Source organism: Camelus ferus, chromosome 11 (assembly GCF_009834535.1).
Source record: "Camelus ferus isolate YT-003-E chromosome 11, BCGSAC_Cfer_1.0, whole genome shotgun sequence".
Taxonomy (NCBI): Eukaryota; Metazoa; Chordata; class Mammalia; order Artiodactyla; family Camelidae; genus Camelus; species Camelus ferus.
This window is the reverse complement of record NC_045706.1, coordinates 38,226,988-38,246,114: the sequence shown is the minus strand read 5'-3', so window position 1 is coordinate 38,246,114 and position 19,127 is coordinate 38,226,988. Positions and strand designations below refer to the sequence as shown.

The following is a 19,127-nucleotide window of genomic DNA, read 5'->3' as shown; positions in this document are numbered from 1 at the left end:
CTCCTTCTTCTCCTTCTCCTTCTTCTCCTCCTCCTCCTTCTTTCTTCTTTCTTCTTTTTCTTTTTTTTCCTATTTCTTTTTTCATGGCTTATAAACTTCCCTGGAAGAGAGATTCATGGCAGCTTCACTTCAAAATTTTCTGTTTTTAGCAAAATAAGGGAAGTTCTGAGAAGATATCTTTCTATATATAGTCAATCTCTAATAGCTTTACTTTAAAATAATCTTTATATGAACTCTGAGGATCTGAGGGAGACCCCACACTTTGGAGATTTAAACTTTCTCCCATGATTTGACCACAATCTGTCTTATAATGGATCTAAACATTAAAGAATACGCTTGTTGTTACCAAACTCAGGTTCACCTGCTCGCTGCTCTAAAGGCAATACTCAAAAGACAAGTGTTGGTTGGAAAGGAGAGGCTGCTTTATTCAGGAGTCTAGTAACCTTGGGAGAAAACAGACTCATGTCCAAGTACCAACTCTGAAGATTCTACTCAATCACGAAAGTTTTTAAAGGGAGAAAGGGGAAGTTAATTACAGTTAACCTTTTGGAGAGGGCTCAGAGTCTTTGTTATCTTTCACTCTATGCAGACTTTCTTCTGGTTGGTGGGGAGGAAACAGGATGGTAACCTGAAGTTACCATCCTCCACCTGGGTGGGGGCCTTAGTTCCTGCAAAAAACTCAAAGCTGTTGTTATGTATATTTCTTGAGAAGGAACCAGGACCCTGCTTTATCACTATGCTATTGTTTCTTGATTATTCCTCCTTTGATTTTGCATTCCCTTACTGTTCTGATTAGCAACTGTTTGAATCTGTCCTTTGGAATTTAGGGATGGAAAAGGAGGATGAATGAAGCCTACTTCCTACAAACAGGAGATGGGGGACACAGACAGCATTTGTACCCAGGAGGACCTTACAGGATTCTGCTCGATTTCATTGCCACAAAGTTATTGCATTCCAAAAAGGTTGCACTTGCAAAATTCTGCAAACAGAGATTTTTTTTACTTTCCTAGGCCTTACCTTGGAATACATCTTTACAAATAATAAAAATGGAAAACAAAAACAGAAAAGCAGAAACCAAAAAAAAAAAAAAAAAAAAAAAGCCTTGTTCTGTTGGCAATATTGTGGCCGGTGGAAAAGAGGAAAAGTGGAAATACAGTTCCCATTACTGCTACAAGGACACTTGTAGACAGAAATTGTATTTTCTCAGAAATTGTATTTTTGTTTGTTTGTTTTAAGAGTCCCAAAGAATGAAGAAACAAAATAAAACAATTCTCATTTAGAAGCTGTAAGCCTGTTACTTTTAGTGATGTCAGCAAACTATATGGAGACAAGGAAAGCTTTCAAAATACTTTGTAATAGACAAGTTTATATGAGACATAAAAAAAAGAAAATTCTCTAATAAGAGTAGATCAGATCTGGTGGGTTTTCTTTTTTTATTTACCCCTTCATTTTTCTTTTCTTTTTCACTTTTTTTTTTTCAAATGACCAAAATTATTTATCTAATGGACTTAAATTGCTTGAAACACCATCAAAAAAAAAAAAAGATCTGGGGTAGGGGCAGGAGTGAAGGAATCAAGAGTCATCTGTATTTGTTAACTGACCTTCTCAAACAAAAGTAGACATTCCTGTATCTTCATGATGGGAGGTAGTTTCACAACTTGGAGAAAGCCTCCTATGGAAGTTAGGCTCCTACCCTCCCACAGGGACCGGGAAATAGAAGTTCTGACTTCCTTGATAATTACTTTTCAAAGGAATGATTCCCAGGTCCTGGAGAAAGTCCTGGGTTATGAAACTGGCAAAAGTTTGAGCTGGGAGAAGATTGGCATCTTAAGGGCACAGAAAAAGTATTTATAATTACAAGATTTCTAAAATAAATGCTCTAAGAAAGGGGAGGTCAGATGCCTACAGTCAGGAATAAATCTGTCTACAGTTTAGTCAAGCTGCAGAAAACACTGAGTCCATCTTGTGTTCTGTTTCTTTTGTCCTCTCTCACAGGACCGTGCACAAAATCTGAATGAACGGCGAACCACCACCACCACCCTCACAGTGGATGTTCTGGATGGAGATGACTTGGGTCCAATGTTCCTTCCTTGTGTTCTCGTGCCAAACACTCGTGATTGTCGCCCACTCACCTATCAAGCTGCCATACCTGAGTTGAGAACACCGGTAAGCATATTCACATCTTTTCCTATTCACTTACATCTCTCTAACCATAATGAGATCCTGTTCAAGTATTTTGAACACATATTCGGCGAGAATAGCAAACTTCACTGTGTACTCGTCGAAAAGTATCTCTGTCCAAAACCATTTTCAGACAGTACAGGCAAACTTTTGGTCACATCATCTATAAAGTTGAAAATATGTCATGAAGCAACAGCCCATTTGACTCTAATTATTTAATTTTTTTCCATGTATAAATCATAACAAATTCAGTTGTCAACATATTCCTGGAAACTTCAAGGAATAATTCCAGCATTTCTTTAAATTCTCATGTAAACATGCAGTCCTAAGTCAGTGGACTCACAGTTCAACGGGATTCTTATTTCTTGGAGTCCTGAAATGTTTTTGGAGGTCATGCCTGGCTGTTTGGAGGTGGGAACTAATGAATCCTGAATGCAAATATTTATTCCTTAAAGATGTGTTTAAAGAAACAGAAAGTTAAGGCATGAATATATATTTTCTTTTTTCTATTAAAGTACAGTCAGTTACAATGTTTCAACTTCTAGTATATAGCACTATGTTCCAGTCATGCATATACATACATATATTTTTTCATATTCTTTTTCATTAAAAGTTATTATAAGATATTGAATATAGTTCCCTGTGCTATGCAGAAGAAAAAAAGTTTAATCTATTTTTGTATATAGTGGCTAATATTGTATATAGTAGCTATATATATATATAGTTTACATACTTGATTCTGCACCTGGTGTTTTGTGTTGTTTTTTAAATTCTAAGAAATCTGTAAATTGCTTACAGCCTGAAATTCACACCTTGGACTCACCTGGATGATATATATACATACCTAAGAATAAAAATTAAAAGGCTAATAAATATCCTGCTTAAGCGAAAATATCAACTTCTCCCTTAAAAGTGACAAAAAATTAATTATCTTTCAAAGCAAATTCCTAGGATTTAACTATTTGATTAATGACTTTGCTGTTCCTCTGGAAACCATTCAGCTTTCTGGGTTAATTAACATGGCTCATGATGTCAGAATTTGTTGCAAGATATTTGAATTTTTTTCTCAAATATTTGAGAACTGTGGTTTGGGGGGGTCCTCTCTGTATTTGAAATTTTTTTAAAGAATAAGGGAGAAATTCCTTCTCCTAGATGTAAATTACATTTCATTATAATCACTTCAAAGAATTCTTATCCAACATTTTACCAATTACCTTGTCTAATATTTTACCAGCTAGCTTTACTAGCAGTAGCTCTTAAATGGTTGAGAGTCACTTTTGTGTGTGCTGGCACAAATAATCACTGGTCTGGTTGGTTTCCATGAACAAAATAAGCTGAAAAAAAAAAAAAAGAAATTTTATGATGTGCATCGAATGAAGACAATAATATGCTAAGTGGAGTAATTTTGCAGACAAAAAGGCTAATATAGAACTTTTCTAGACAAATATTCATAGATTACCTAAAATTATATGTCATGATATCTTGTTGAATACCACCAACTTGATGTGAACATTGAACTTTCTTTAAAAAGCTTAATTGAAATCATGATGAAAAAATACTTTCAGTATTAATTTATGTAGCTGATGTACAAGTGAGATCCCAAGGGCAATACTGATATAATAAGATGAAAATCACTGAACCAGTCTGATGAATGTTGAACAGTACTGGATGTACTGAGAGAAGTAAAGACAGTGGTTGCTGTTTGAGATGCAGAGTGTACTGTCTTTGAGTATGTCTTCCTCTCTGCTCCAGATTACAGACTAGGCATCTCCCTCATTCCTATGCAGTTTCATGCTAGAGACAAGGCTGTGCTCCAGATCCAGAGGGATACTGTCAATGACAATAATGCTGAATGGTTATATAGATTGTTCATTTTGTCATGATCTCTGCTAAGCTCTACAAAAATATTAACTGAAATTCTTTTGGATAGCTACCACTATTACAGTCATTTTATAGATGACATCTCTGAGGTACAGAGTTTAATCAACTTTCCAAGGCCTTACAGCTGATAAATAAAAAGTATTTTCTTTTAAAACCATGCATCTTGAATTAAATGTTATGCTATAAATTCCAGAATCATCAAATGTTATGCTTGATCATCATTTTGAACAGTTTGACCCATTCTTTAATATTCTGTGAAACAAAGATAATTTTAGTTTTACATTTTTAAATAATTATGGCAAATATTTATTTGTTAAGCATTATATTTTTATTGCCATGTAGATAAACATAAATATGGTTACTTACAAAATTAGGCACTTGTTCTGATTATCGATCACTGCATGACAAACCACCAAACTTACTGGCTTCAAATGACAGTCTTTAAGTTTGTTCATAAAACTACATTTCTGGCATCCTTTAAGGAACACCTCATCTCTGCTCCATGCGGCATCAGCTAAGGCACTTTGGTGGAGGGAGGGTACCACTTTCAGGATGGTTAACTTAGCAAATTGATTCTGGCTGTTGGCTGGAGCTCAGTGAAAGCTGTAAGCTGCATTTCCACTCCACGTAGGCCTTTCCTAGGCTGTTTGGGCTCCTTCATAGCAAGGCGTTAGGTTTGAAGAACAAGCTTCCCAAGAGAATTAGGCAGAACTTTTTCTGCTGTAGTCAAACCTCTGCCAGATTCAAGGATTAGAAATATATACCATTTCCTGATGGGAGGGGTGTCGAAGTCACATTGTACGAAGAACATATGAGGAAGGAAATGTCATTGTGACCATCATTAGAAAATAAAACCAGCCATAGTACTGGCATTAGGTTTCCATGTGTTCTTCTGCGTGCCATTTTGGATTCCCTCTGCGTCACTGGGTGTCAAGAAGTGAAGCTCATTTTAAGTTTCACATTGTAATTTCTGTGTTTATGTCTATCTTCCATTTAAATGTTTTCTTTTCTTTTGTGTGTGTTTTTCTTTGCTATTTCCATACTTTGCTAAAACTTCTGGAAACTTCAATAAATAAGTTCTTGTATTCAGAGCAAGAGAACTAACCATCTATGTCAGCTAAACAGGACATGATGACTCTAATTACATATTGGCTGATCCTTTCCTGAACTGACTCTTCAAATTTTGAAAGCTTTGACACTTGCTCACCTCCTGGGTTGATGTGACATCTTCCACCAATTGCCTCAGTGATATTCTTGACTGGAGAAACCATTCTGAGTTCCACTACGATGCGTACAGAATATATCAGTTCAGGGAAACTTTAAAAGGTAGTCTATCTAGTACAGTGTTTAACTCCTGAAGCAAGATGTAATAAAAATAATATAATATAAAGCTGGTGTCTCAGGGGTATTAAAGCCCTGTGCTACTTATTATTTATTTATTAATTTGATAAATATCCACTGGACCCTAATATATGCTGAACTCTATGTTAATAGAGGAAACCTGACATCTTGGATGAGATAAAATTCTCCCGATATCTTGTATAACTTTATTCTCACTTTCTGACTCCCTTAGAGCTGTTATTATGCCTATCCAGTAGAGGTTTTCTGATATTATGTAGACATTCTGTAGGGTTTGGAGAGTACAGACTTCATGTCTCTAGTTTCTTGATTTCCTTTTAAAGACAACCACACAGTAAATCCTTACATATCTTTTCAGTGTTGAACAGTTGCATACTGTTTAGTGGGCTGGTTTTATTGCTGAGTAATTTGCTCCCGGTTAGAAACACCATAGTGTTAATAAAATAGTATTGATATGTTATCTATGTGTTTGCTATATATACCTTCCTTTATTTATTATGTCATGCAGTCTTCAGTATTTTGTCATTAGTTACTTACCAGACAGGGTCATCCAGTAGCTAGAAATCCACACTCTAATGAATTATTACCCATCCCTTTTTAAAGCCTTGGGTTAGGTCCCAGGACTATCTTACCACAAATACCGCCTCTATAATCTTTGTAGTAAAGAACCCTAGTTTTCATGTAAGTGTCAAAGATCGCTCTTCTGCTTTATTTATGCTCCTTCCTCCTTCCAGGGAAGCTTTCTCAGTTATTACAAGAGTGGTTTTGATTTGCAGTGATGTACAACATTTATAATGTCCTCTTGGCTTCTGCTCTTTAAATGTGTTACAATCTGGGGACTCTCTCCTCTCTTGTCTTTTGTGAAACTACTGGTTCTTCTCCTCCTCTTGATGGCCCTGGGTTTCTCCTCTTAAATATTTGATGGCACTTTTTAAAAATTGCATTTCTCTGCCTGAATTTATTTATTTGTTTGTTTATATTTAAGCCTTAGAGATATTCCAGGCTTCCATCTTTGAAGCTTTCTTTTTTCCCTCTTCAGTATAGTTTCCATCAAGATAATCAAACCTAAATCAAAGTGTTTTCAATTTTTCTTCAAATAGGATGATCTGTGTGTTGTAGAAATGTTTTCTGACTTGGAATCTTTCCTGACTTCCAAGCTTACATTTGTCAGTTTTTCTAGATAGTTTTCCTGTATTTCCTAAATATATATGCCTCATTATCCTTTCTAATACCTTCTAATGCCTCCATGACTTTGCTCATGTTACCTTTGTTACCTTGGGGTCATAGTTGATTTGGACGTAAACTTCAGTGAGCCCTTATCTCAGTCCTAATCAGCTTCCAGAGACGTTTTCTGCATTATCTATGAAATGTTACTCACATATGTGTGATGCCTAATTTGCTGCCAAAATACCAATTTAAAAACATACCCTTAACTCTGAACCCTCAGCCCTTGTCTCTCTCTCTCCTCCAACCATTATCTCACTAAAGGCAGTTTGTTTTTTTTGTATTTTGGGGGTTATTTTGGAATATAATTCTGATCTTTCACTGTTTAAAATAAAAAGTTTCAGTATTTCCTTTCATATACCAAATAAATGTCAAAACTTTTAGCATTTCATTTAAAGTAATTTTTATATTTGACTGCTTTTCAGCCTCATCTCTTCTAATTTGCATAAAGCAACTTGTCTAGAAACACAGAGATTTGCATATGTGCCTGAACTCAGAATTACCCTCCCTTTTCTCAGTTTGTTTCAGATATTAAGCTTATATTTATTCTTCAAGCTTCATCCGGGTAATCTGGAATGATAGGTCCTAAAAATTAAGTTTTTCTCTGTATCTACATGTATGACTCCTGTAAGTACTGAACTCACCATTGTGGTGCAGTTATTCAGTTGTTTCTTTTTCACTAGACTATGAGTTCTTTCATTTCCTACTTGTCATTATGTCCTACTGTACAACCCACTCGCTTCACATAGTAAATGGAAACTATTGAATTGAATTAATTCAAATAAAATTTCAAAAAATATAAATTATACACTGAAATACTAGATATAAATAAGAATGGTTTCTGCCTTCTCACTCATGAGAGTGCATTTGTCATAAACATGCATATGTACAGAATTTATATATATAATTATTTATTATAAGTATGTATTATCCAAGTATTAGACATTATATATATATGTGTGTGTGTGTGTGCTTTCCAATTAGAACTGCAGATACTCCATTCCTGGCCATTGCTAGTCAAGAATAACCTTCAAATAAATAGATAAAGTAAGCATATTTCCCAGTTAGCATAGGGAGTCCGTTTATAGTTATTATCCCAGCACATTGTTTGCAGTGCCTCCTTCTCCTTTCAGTAATATTCCAAACATTAAATTATATCCTTCTTTAGTCATTAGGTCAGTTATTTTCAAAATGTGTCCTGTGGAGCTCTTTTTGGCCCAGCAAAGTGATGGATGAAGAAGGAAACAACTGGCAACTCTCAAGCTGCCTATAACCTTCTAATGAGAAGATTGTCAAAGTAGATTGAAGGGAAAAAATGATAAGTAATAAAAGTAGAGTCAGCATATTACATTTTCTGCCATTTTTTTCCTCCCTACCAACCATCACACCTACAGGCCACCAGCCCCAAATGATTAAAAAAAACTTCAGAACTTAGTTGGGGAAGCAATAGCTAAACACCAAACAAACAACCAAACAATAACTGCAATTTAGCGAATATTGTCTAGAGTGTCAAATTGTACTAGGGTAATTCTGAAAGGGGTATGTGAAATTATAAGAGAGAAAAGAAATTGTTCATTTTTTTCCTTATTGGTCAAAATTTATGTTGAATAGACTCAACTGTATTATATCTCCATTTGTAGATAATGTGGAGATATTTTTAATTGTAGAACAATTTGAGGATAAAAACATTAGGAAGAACTGAGTTTATTAATATTAGTTAAAGGAATATATTCACTATTCTGCTCAGTAATAAGATGGAAGTCTAACTTTTTTCATTGAAGAATTTGTTTAAAATATCATTTTAAGTTAACACTGGGGATTTGTTTTCCTATGAAACACATATAAAGAGAAAAGACACAGAATCATTCGACTTGGACTTGATGTTTATAACTTCATAAATGTTTATTTCAGAGCTCTCTGATAGCCTACTAAGTTATGTAGAAACGTTTTGCAAAGATGTTTCTTATCATAATATAAGGGAATTTGTAAGAACTTAGAGTCCAGTTTGAAGCCTGTGTAATGTTGGGAATGTTGCTTAATGTCTCTAAACCTCAGCTTGAGTTTGTCATCTGTAAAATGGGGGTAATACTACTAATACTTGGGATTTTTGTGAGTACTGTAAAAGAAGATTCATATAGCAGATTTAACTTATTCCTAGCAAATACTTTAATAATATTAGCTACTGTTATTTTTACTATCATTTCCTGTAGGATTTCTTCATCTGTCTGTGTGTTTATTCAGAGACTTTTGGGAGGAGTTACTAATTCAAATTAGTTATTGAATATCTAGCTGTTTTTAATTGAAATTCCAGCTTTAAAAACTGAGATGCATATGTTGATACAGCCTAATTTATTCTAATTGTGCTACTCCTAATTAATTCAGTATGACCTTGGTCTTTTAAAAAAATGCAATACCTTTATTGAGAAGAACAGTGAGTTGTATTTTTAAATAAACAGATTTGGCACAGTCACCACATGTGCTGAATTAATTATGCAATATAATATTGCTTTGGGAAGAGGCAGCAGCTGATGCAAAATGCCACAAGGTAATACTGTGAGCCAAAAATATGTCAATGAATCAGATTTTAAATGTCCACAAGAGAAACAAGTGTCCTGTTGCCTTTCTTTCTTTTTTCATGAATAGAAAAGCAATCATTTCAATAAAATTGGTCAAATTGTCCCACAAAACCTCCAGTTCTGCAGAGGCACCTCTGGGGCTTCTACTGCAGTTAAAGACAGGACTTCCACTCTATATAATATTTAAAATCCTGCTTTTGTCCCACTTGCTAATTTAGAAAAAAAAATCATTATTTACTTTAATTTAAAAAAAGAATTAGCTGCTAATTATAAATTATACAGAATTTGTAAAAATTATTCACATTAAATATTGGAAACCCCTAATCCTCAAAGCCTGATATCCAGAAAAATCATTAATAATTTGATGCATGTCTTTCCCACATAGCTGGAGCATGCTTGAGGCAATTACAATTTTTTTTTTTAATTTCAAATAAACCAAATGGCTCTGGCCTATGTAGAAGTGAAATATTAGATGTTCACTGGGGCCTCACAGAATCTACTAGTGACTATTTATTTACTTATTTATTTATAAATGTAATGCCTGAAAGAGTTTAGTTTTAAGATGTTAGTGACTTTATTTTTGAGGGGGAAGTGATTAGGTTTATTTATATATTTACTTTTTTAATTGAGGTACTTAGGTAAGACCTCATGCATGCTAGGCGTGTGCTGTACCACTGAGCTATACCTTCCCCTCCTAGTGACTTATTTAAAGGGGCTAGTAAGTGGAAATTGGGAAGCACAGATTACAACTACATATTGTGGGTCGAGGGGTAGGATCATGTGGTTTGAATGAGATGAAGGGGATAGAATGTATATCTTTGAACCTTTGTTCTTGAATCGCATGTGTACTCTTCAGCTGAGTTGAATAGAACCTATGATGGTTAATTTAATGTGTCAACTTGGTGAGGCTATGGTACCCAGATATTTGGCCAAACATGCCTGGATGTTGCTATGAAGATATTTTTTAGATGAGATTAGCATTTTAATCAGTAGACTGTAAGTAAAGCAGATTACTCACCATAATATGGGTGATCCTCATCCAATCAGTTGAAGGCCTTAAGAAAACAGACTGACCTCCACCCCAAAAGAGGAAATTCTCCCATCAGACTGTTTCTGGATTCAAACTGTAATATCAGTTCTTCCCTGGGTCTCCAGCTTTCTGACTTATCCAGCAGATCTTGGATTTGCCACACATCCACTATTGTACCATGAGCCAATTCCTTAAAATAAATCTTCCTCTCAATTTCTGTCACTATAGATGGATAGAAAGATAGACCAACCTATATAATCTTTCCCCACCATCTCTCAGTGTGTGTGTATACATACACATCCTATTTGTTCTCTTTCCCTAGACAGCCCTAATACAGAGCCTCTGATGAAACTGTGTCTAATGGGCAAAGGTAATTTCTCTAAGAAAGTAGAGATATTTTTAAGGATGGGAAATGGATACTGGATAGCTGAAAATCCAAATATGTAAGGCAAATTTAGAATCCAGCCATCACAAATTTTTACCTAGAGTCCTGCTATAGCTGTCAGGTCTGCCTGAAATATAGTCAAAATGGTATTGAGAAGATATCGGATCATCCCACTTCCCTGCTTCAGTGCTTCTCATTGAGTGATTGTATCTAGGTGTCTTCCTATAATGCCTTATCTGGTCTTACACAGTCCTTTACTACTGACTGCTGCAGACTGAATGCTTGTTCCCCACTCCCTAAAATTCATATGAAGAAATCTCAACCCCAGTGTGATTGTATTTGGAAGTGGGACCTTTGAGAGGTGATTAGGTCATGGGGGCACAGCCTCCTGAAAGGGATTAGTGCCCTTGATAAAAGAGACCCCAGAGAGACCCATTCTCCTTCCTACAAGAGAAAACACAGTGAGAAGATGGCCATGTATGAATGAAGAAGTAGTCCCTTCCCAGACACTGATTCAGCCAATGCTCTTGAAATTTCCAGCCTCCCTCCCAGAACTATGAGAAATGAATTTTTGTTGTTTGTAAGCCTGCCAGTCTATGGAATTCCATTATAGCAGCTCGAACAGACTGACAGTGACTTCATCCCCCACCTGCTCTCTGTCCTTTTTTCCTCTACTTTATATGACAGGCTTTTTCAGGTGAGACCACATGCCCTTGTCTGCCTCTCTCTGGAATGTTCTCTTCTAGTATTTTCCTGACTAGGTGTTTTAGTTATTTGGTTTCAGCTCAAACGTTACATTCTCAAGGAAGCCTTCCCTGACCACACAGTCAGTAAACATGTAGCCTGCTTTCCCCAGGAATTCAGTAATACATGACCTTGTTTTACTTTCTGCAGGTAGGTTTGCTATGTGAACATGTCTTGAACATTTATACACAGTGAACAGGAACCTTGCCTAATTTCTTTTCTATTTTATCCCAAATTCCTTAAACAGTACCTCAAATGTAGGATGCTCAGTAAATATTTACTTATTAAGAATAAATTGAAAATTTCCTTTTCATGATTATATATCTTATTTTATAAATAGCTTCATAGAAATAATAGCTACATAGTATGTCTTTATAGGGAAATACCTAAATCTGTTTTGTATCTTGAAATTCTGTGTAAAGTATTACTTGAAAAACTAAGTATTCTATATTAAAAAGAAGATCTACATCAAATTTATTTTTCTATAAGAAATGTATTTTCATATGATATGTTTTCTTGTTAGCAAGATCAACTTTATATATTTATTTGGTTTCTCTTGATTAAAATGAATATACAGGACATAGCAATATACTTCAAGAGTTTAAACTAGGTTGAAGCTTATGTCTGGCCAAACACGATAATAAAATGGGAGTTCAACTCAGGTCACCACAAAAATAATTAAGTAAATAATGTTAGGAAGAATAATTAATACAGCTTGTAAGATTATTCACATAGTTTTATTTTTTTAGTAACTATAAATATATGGGGTTGGCTTTTTGGTAAAACTTTTCCTGAGAGCATATTCTTTCTCTACTACAATAGCTTTAAACCATTTTGATTTGTAGGCAGCCTAAAAATAATCCCTGTGATTTGCCCTTTGTTTACTAACATCATCTGTAAAGATACTCGAAATAGAGAAAGAAATAGTCCATGGGCAAAGCAACTGATTCATTTATTTCCCAAATGATGTTATTCTGTGATGCCTTCAAAGACGTTCAGGGGAAATCTTATATAAGACACTGTCACCTCCTACCTCTGCTTCCTCTTTGACTTCCTACAACCCATTCTTCACATAGCAATCAGAATCATTTTTTAAAAGCATGAATCAGTTCAAGTTACTGTCTTGCCTAAATTCCTCTGATTATATTGACAATAAAATCACAACAGCGAAATGTGGCTTACAAGTCCACACGTGATTTGACTCCTGCCTATTTGCACCTCCACTGGCAGGGCTTTGATCCTGTTTCTTGGAACTTCTGAGTTTCTTCTCAAGTCCGGACTTTTGCTCTTCACTCTGTTGTAAAACACTTGTCTCAGATCTTCCAATGGTTGGCACATTTTCATCAGTCAAATCCATATTTCAGCAAAGGTGTCATGTCCTCAAGGAGACCTTTCCTGACAGCCCTTCCTAATGTAGATTTTCATTCAAAAACAGCAACAACCAATTCACATATGATTAATAGAAGGGTTTTGTTTTCAGTTGCTATAGAAAGGTGAATAAAAGTTATAATAGCTCTGTTATATTTTAAGTGAGATTTCCTTGAAGCTTGCAGCTGTTTTATGGCAATGTTGATGATTTAAGGTGAGACAATGATATAGGCTAGAAAATAATGCACAAGATAGCGGTTTTCATCTTAATGAAATTGCAAAAAAAAAAGCTCTATGTCAAGATAATCAAAAAATAGTTATTATGGGTACTATAGACATTTATACTGATATTATCTAAGAGTTGTAGTAAACATCCAAAGAGCTCTGAATCCTCAATCAGTAAAATCTTATCTTGGCAGACGATTTATCTGAAGACATACAGAATGATAAAAACACTCATTCCTAAAAAAATTACTCTTAAGGTGACATTTTCACTTGAAAAAAAAAAAAGGAGGAAATGTAAAATGATTTAAGTATGTCTCTGTCAAGAAGTGTCTCCTTAATATTGATTTGAGAGTCATATAAAACAGTTTGCATTTATCAGCATGGCATTCATGCATTGTGTTCAGCAGTTATTTTAAACAGCACTTTTTACTCAGAATAGTTATTTCTCAGTCTGGTTGCTTCGATATGAAGCGTCAGAAAGAAGGAACATCATGGATTGTGCACTTAAATTATAAATATTTTTTGTGCTCAGAAGCAATATTATACCACATTATACTAAAAGACAGTGTATACCAGATTGATAACTCACATTAGGTCCTTATAAATTATGTTTTGTTGTATACATTGAAAAATAGCTTACTTAGAAAGCATGTATGCTATGACTTTCTAAGTTGTATTACTCTGCAGTTTTAGTTCTAATTATTTTCACTATAAAATAGCAATACATTTCTACATAATGAAATCTAAGAGCAATTTAGGTATATATACATATTAGGGACAAAAGAGAGTAAAGATGATCATCTACTTTCAAAATAATTGTACTTCAAAATTGGTTTGTAAATTAGTTGTTTGGAACATGGGAGAGTTTCCCTTAGAAACAGTGTTATTAATGATAATTAGGGAAACTTTCTAGAACACAAAAATTATTATTTTATTTATTTAGTTTTCTGTAGAAATACAGAGACATTTTTCCTTGGGGAAAGAAAATACATGTAAAGATTCTGATTGGAGTGATAGCAGTAAACATTTTCAGCAATTCTATGCATGGTAATGCCCTTGAACCACACTACTGTATCTGCTGGGTGGTAAGGGCAGCTCTGATCCAAGGATTATACCATTTCTTAATGCAGCTTCCCTCTGAAGCCTTTATACTAGCAGAGGGAGCTACACATAGCAACTAACTATAATTCATTACACAAGACTTTTTTCTTCTTTTTTCCTATTACCCATATGGAATCGAATGAAATTTAAACAGGGAAAATAAAGTTAACTTTGGGTTTTTTTTGTTTGTTTAAGTTTTAAAAGTGAAATAAAAGTATTTTGATATGAAATTGTAAAATTCTCCCAAAAGGTGGCTTGGAGTCACTGAAGGAGCCAACCAGCAGAATGCCTACTATGTGCTAGGTGTATTATGTAAACTACCTGATCATAACATAGGAATCATTAGAGCTTTGAATCTAGAGTAACACAAATGAAGTGTGTATCACACATGCTTTGTATATGCTACATTTTCTCTGTGTATGACAATGCTTAATAGCTAAGAATACAACATAAGTTATTGACTTGACATTTACTGTCTTGGAGTACCATGACCACAACCACACTTCTAGGAAGTAGATGAGTAGAATATTATGTTTTATGTTTCTAAACCAGTAAATATCTTCTCTAAAAACCATAGAAATAATTCTTTGTAATTGTCATTTTCTGAGCAGTTACATGTATTCCTGTTGCTAAGACAACAGTATGTTGCATTGATTTTGAAGGAAATTAACAAATATTGGTTTTACATTTTATTCCTAAGAGTGATAATATTTAATGGAGTCACTGCAATGAAAAACTACAAGGTGGTCATTGTAAAATGGCCATTACAGCCTTTCTGTGTTGATTTGAAAGGGTGTATAAGAAACAATGAGAAAAGATCAGAAGGAATTCCAGTAAAAAACTTGTTAGCCCTTTTAGTGGATTCTATGAAGTATCACCTAAGTGGCCCCCTTCAGGACTGAGACACTTAATTCTCCCTTTCCAACGACCTTCTTCCCCTCGTGCTAGGAGTGTTGGTAACTAATTGAATTTACTAGGGTCCTAAAGGAAGTACCCTTTGCTTGAAGAAAGCCACTTCATGCAACCTTAAGCCCCACCTCTGGGAGCACGCATATCCAATGGCTTGTCAGTGGAACTGGGTATAAGGCACAAAAATTTACCATCTAGGTTAAATGCATGGACACTCCGGAAGTTAACCCTGTCAAATCTTCTTTGGTTTTCTGTGTCTACCTTGACTGTATTGCTTTTCAACTCTTTCCTCTGTCTAATCCTGCTTCCTGTGTTCATTTACAGGTTTATTCCCCTATAATCTCTCTAAGAGTCTGTTTCCCAGGAAACCATTCTAAAACAGTGGACCTTATTTATCTTGGTCCTCAAGAGAAATACTTGAGACGGTTATTTGGTACAAAGAATGATGGAAGAGTTATTTTCTGGATGTAATCAATTAGCATTTGAACTGGATTATAAGACTCTGGTAACTAGCTTGTTAATATGCATTCCCAACAACCGTGAATCTGATTCCATATATTTTGGAAGAGAACTGGAAATTTGCAGCTTCAACCCTAGAGGCTTTTGTCTCATATATCTAGGATGAAGCCTAAGAATTTATATTTATTTGTGTTTTAAATACAGAGATTTTCAAGTATTTACAAACACAGGAGAGGAGAGTATCATGAATTCCCATGAACTCATTACTCAGTTATAATTCAGGAGCATTCTTGATTCAACTGTATCTCTTCTCATCCTTCTCTCTCACATTATTTGAAGCACATGTCAGATACCACATCATTTTTATCTGAATATGTTTCAGTGAGCGTCTTGAAATGATAGGTCATACTACAATGCCATTATCACAAAGAAAGAAGTTAAAGTGAGGAACTGGTATTTTTAATGTGTCATAATAATTCCTATGATCCAGATATACTGAGACACAATGAACTAGTTAAATGTGGTATGCAGTTCTTGGATGACCTGTGTGAATGTGTGTGTGTGTGTGTGTGTGTGTGTGTGTTTTACTCTTGCTTTCAGATGAATATCTTTAAATTATGGCAAGTGTATGTTAGTCATATAGTAAAGTCATCAATTATACAGGCTGACTTTTGGTAATTATACCTTTGACTTAGTGGATTTGTATCTCTTACAAACTTGATGATTTCTGATTAAATAAACTTAATATACATAAAGTCCCTTTGAGGCAGAATAACACACTTCAAACCTTACCAGAGAAGTTTTGGATAGGTCATTTGGTTAGTTTCAACCCTTTTTTTTGATGCTAGACCTTCTGTCAGTAACCCTTACATTCTAGCATAACAGGAGTGTCCTTTAATTTTTACTGGTTTGAGAAAGGAGTTTCTCTTCCTTTCTCCCTCTCACCAACATAACCATCATAATGAACTATTAAAAATGTATATCACAAACTATAGTTCAATTCCCAGTTTTCCCCATTATGTAGAGAAGCATCTCTGGAAGCTGAATTCTAAGGAAAATTTTTAATCTTAGGCATTTTTCCAGTGTCCAGGGTTCATCTCTGGCTAAAATAGTGGTGTGTCTGTCACTCCAATTATGAATATAGAAAGATATTCAGTTATCTTAAAATAAAAATTGAATCCCAAGTTTCTTTTCATTTAGTATTTAGATTTAGCTAGAAGAAATATCTGTTAATTGAACTAATGGCATGGGAATTGGTGGTGTTAATCTTGCTGGAATTGCATGAATACAGAAACAATAAGAAATCCCTTTAAACATCCTTTTTCATCCTTAGTCCTTAAAACGTCACATCATGATCGACTGACTTCAGAATAAGAAAAATAGGCCAAAAAATGAATTTTGTTTTAAAAAAGATAACTAGATACCCATAGATTTAATTGAGTTTCTAAGATCCTCTGATGAGAACATCACTATTCACCTGAGAGAGACCCCAGTCCCACCAAACTAACAAGCAGAGAAATTAAATATTGGGATTCAGCTTTGCAGAAAAAACTTTTTGAAACATTTTTAAAGAACTGTGCTACCATATGCAGAACTTAAATATTTCTAATATATTCTCATACACTACAAAGCAGGCAAATAAACAAAATAGAATTATTTTATGTTATAAAAATCCTTATGAATAGCCAGGAGGAGCCTAATTGTTGTTTTCAGTTGGCAAGTGCATGCTTTGATGAAAATTTTCTAAAATGTTTTTTCTACTTTGTGCATTCATTGGCCTATAGCTCATTAAAACTTAATGAAAAGTTTTGAGAAGTCAGTGAATTTAACCAAAAGTGTAAGAAAATTTTGAAAATGTGCTATTTCTACCAACAACAACAAAAGGTTAGAAGTGTTAGAAATTTTGAGTATAATTCAAGTAAATTCATATTGATCTGTGTCAGGCCTGATGTTATTGGGTTGATTTTTATCTTCTCAGCTATATTCTGAAAAAAGATATAAGGGAAACTAACTGTTTACTCAACATATCAAAATGAGAAGATATGATAGTGATGTACATCTCAAATGCCTTATTTGTTCTCTAATAAGAAGAATCATATTTTCTAAACATTAACTTTATTTTTTATTTATTTTAATTTTTTAATTCTGTGCAATTTTTGAAGGTTACTTCCCAATTACAGTTATTAAAAATGTTAACTATATTCCCTGTGTTGTACAATACATCCTTGAGCCTATCTTATACCCAATAATTTCTATCTCCCACTCCCCCCCCCCATATTGCCCCCACTCCACTGGTAACCACTAGTTTGTTTTCTATATCCATGAGTCTGCTTCTTCTTTTTTTTTTTTTTTACATTTTTTATTGATTTATAATCATTTTACAATGTTGTGTCAAATTCCAGTGTTCAGCACAATTTTTCAGTCATTCATGGACTTATACACACTCATTGTCACATTTTTTTCTCTGTGACCTACCGTGACATTTTGTGTATATTTCCCTGTGCTATACAGTATAATCTTGTTTATCTATTCTACAATTTTGAAATCCCATTCTGTCCCTTCCCACCCTCCACCCCCCTTGCAACCACAAGTCTGTATTCTCTGTCTATGAGTCTATTTCTGTCCTGTATTTACGCTTTGTTTTTGTTCGTTTGTTTGTTTGTTTGTTTTTGTTTTTTAGATTCCACATATGAGCGATCTCATATGGTATTTTTCTTTCTCTTTCTGGCTTACTTCACTTAGAATGACATTCTCCAGGAGCATCCATGTTGCTGCAAATGGCATTATGTTGTCGGTTTTTATGGCTGAGTAGTATTCCATTGTATAAATATACCACCTCTTCTTTATCCAGTCACCTGTTGATGGACATTTAGGCTGTTTCCATGTCTTGGCTATTGTAAATAGTGCTGCTATGAACATTGGGGTGCAGGTGTCATCCTGAAGTAGGGTTCCTTCTGGATACAAGCCCAGGAGTGGGATTCCTGGGTCATATGGTAAGTCTATTTCTAGTCTTTTGAGAAATCTCCACACTGTTTTCCACAGTGGCTGCACCAAACTGCATTCCCACCAGCAGTGTGGGAGGGTTCCCCTTTCTCCACAGCCTCTCCAGCATTTGTCATTTGTGGATTTTTGAATGACGGCCATTCTGACTGGTATGAGGTGATAACTCATTGTAGTTTTGATTTGCATTTCTCTGATAATAAGTGATTCTGAGCATTTTTTCATGTGCCTTTTGATCATTTGTGTCTTCCTTGGAGAATTGCTTGTTTAGGTCTTCTGCGCGTTTTTGGATTGGGTTGTTTATTTTTTTCTTATTGAATCATATGAGCTGCTTATATATTCTGGAGATCAAGCCTTTGTCGGTTTCATTTGCAAAAATTTTCTCCTATTCCGTAGGTTGTCTTCTTGTTTTACTTATGGTTTCCTTTGCTGTGCAGAAGCTTGTAAGTTTCATTAGGTCCCATTTGTTTGTTGTTGCTTTTATTTCTTCTAGGAGAACATTTTTGAAATGTATGTCAGATAATGTTTTACCTATGTTTTCTTCTAGGAGGTTTATTGTATCTTGTCTTGTTTAAGTCTTTGATCCATTTTGAGTTGATTTTTGTATATGATGTAAGGGAGTGTTCTAGCTTCATTGTTTTACATGCTGCTGTCCAGTTTTCCCAAGACCATTTGCTGAAGAGAC

At 34.7% G+C, this 19,127-nt stretch overlaps 1 protein-coding gene across 1 annotated transcript in view; it reads left to right on the top strand.

Annotated features, from left to right (window-relative positions):
- The window catches only part of PCDH15 (protocadherin related 15), a 1,335,438-nt gene that overhangs the window by 1,003,545 nt on the left and 312,766 nt on the right, over nt 1–19,127 (top strand). The window contains exon 13 of the mRNA XM_032491427.1: nt 1,996–2,166. Within this exon, the coding sequence (XP_032347318.1) occupies nt 1,996–2,166 (171 nt within the window). The remainder of the gene's footprint in view (nt 1–1,995; nt 2,167–19,127) is intronic.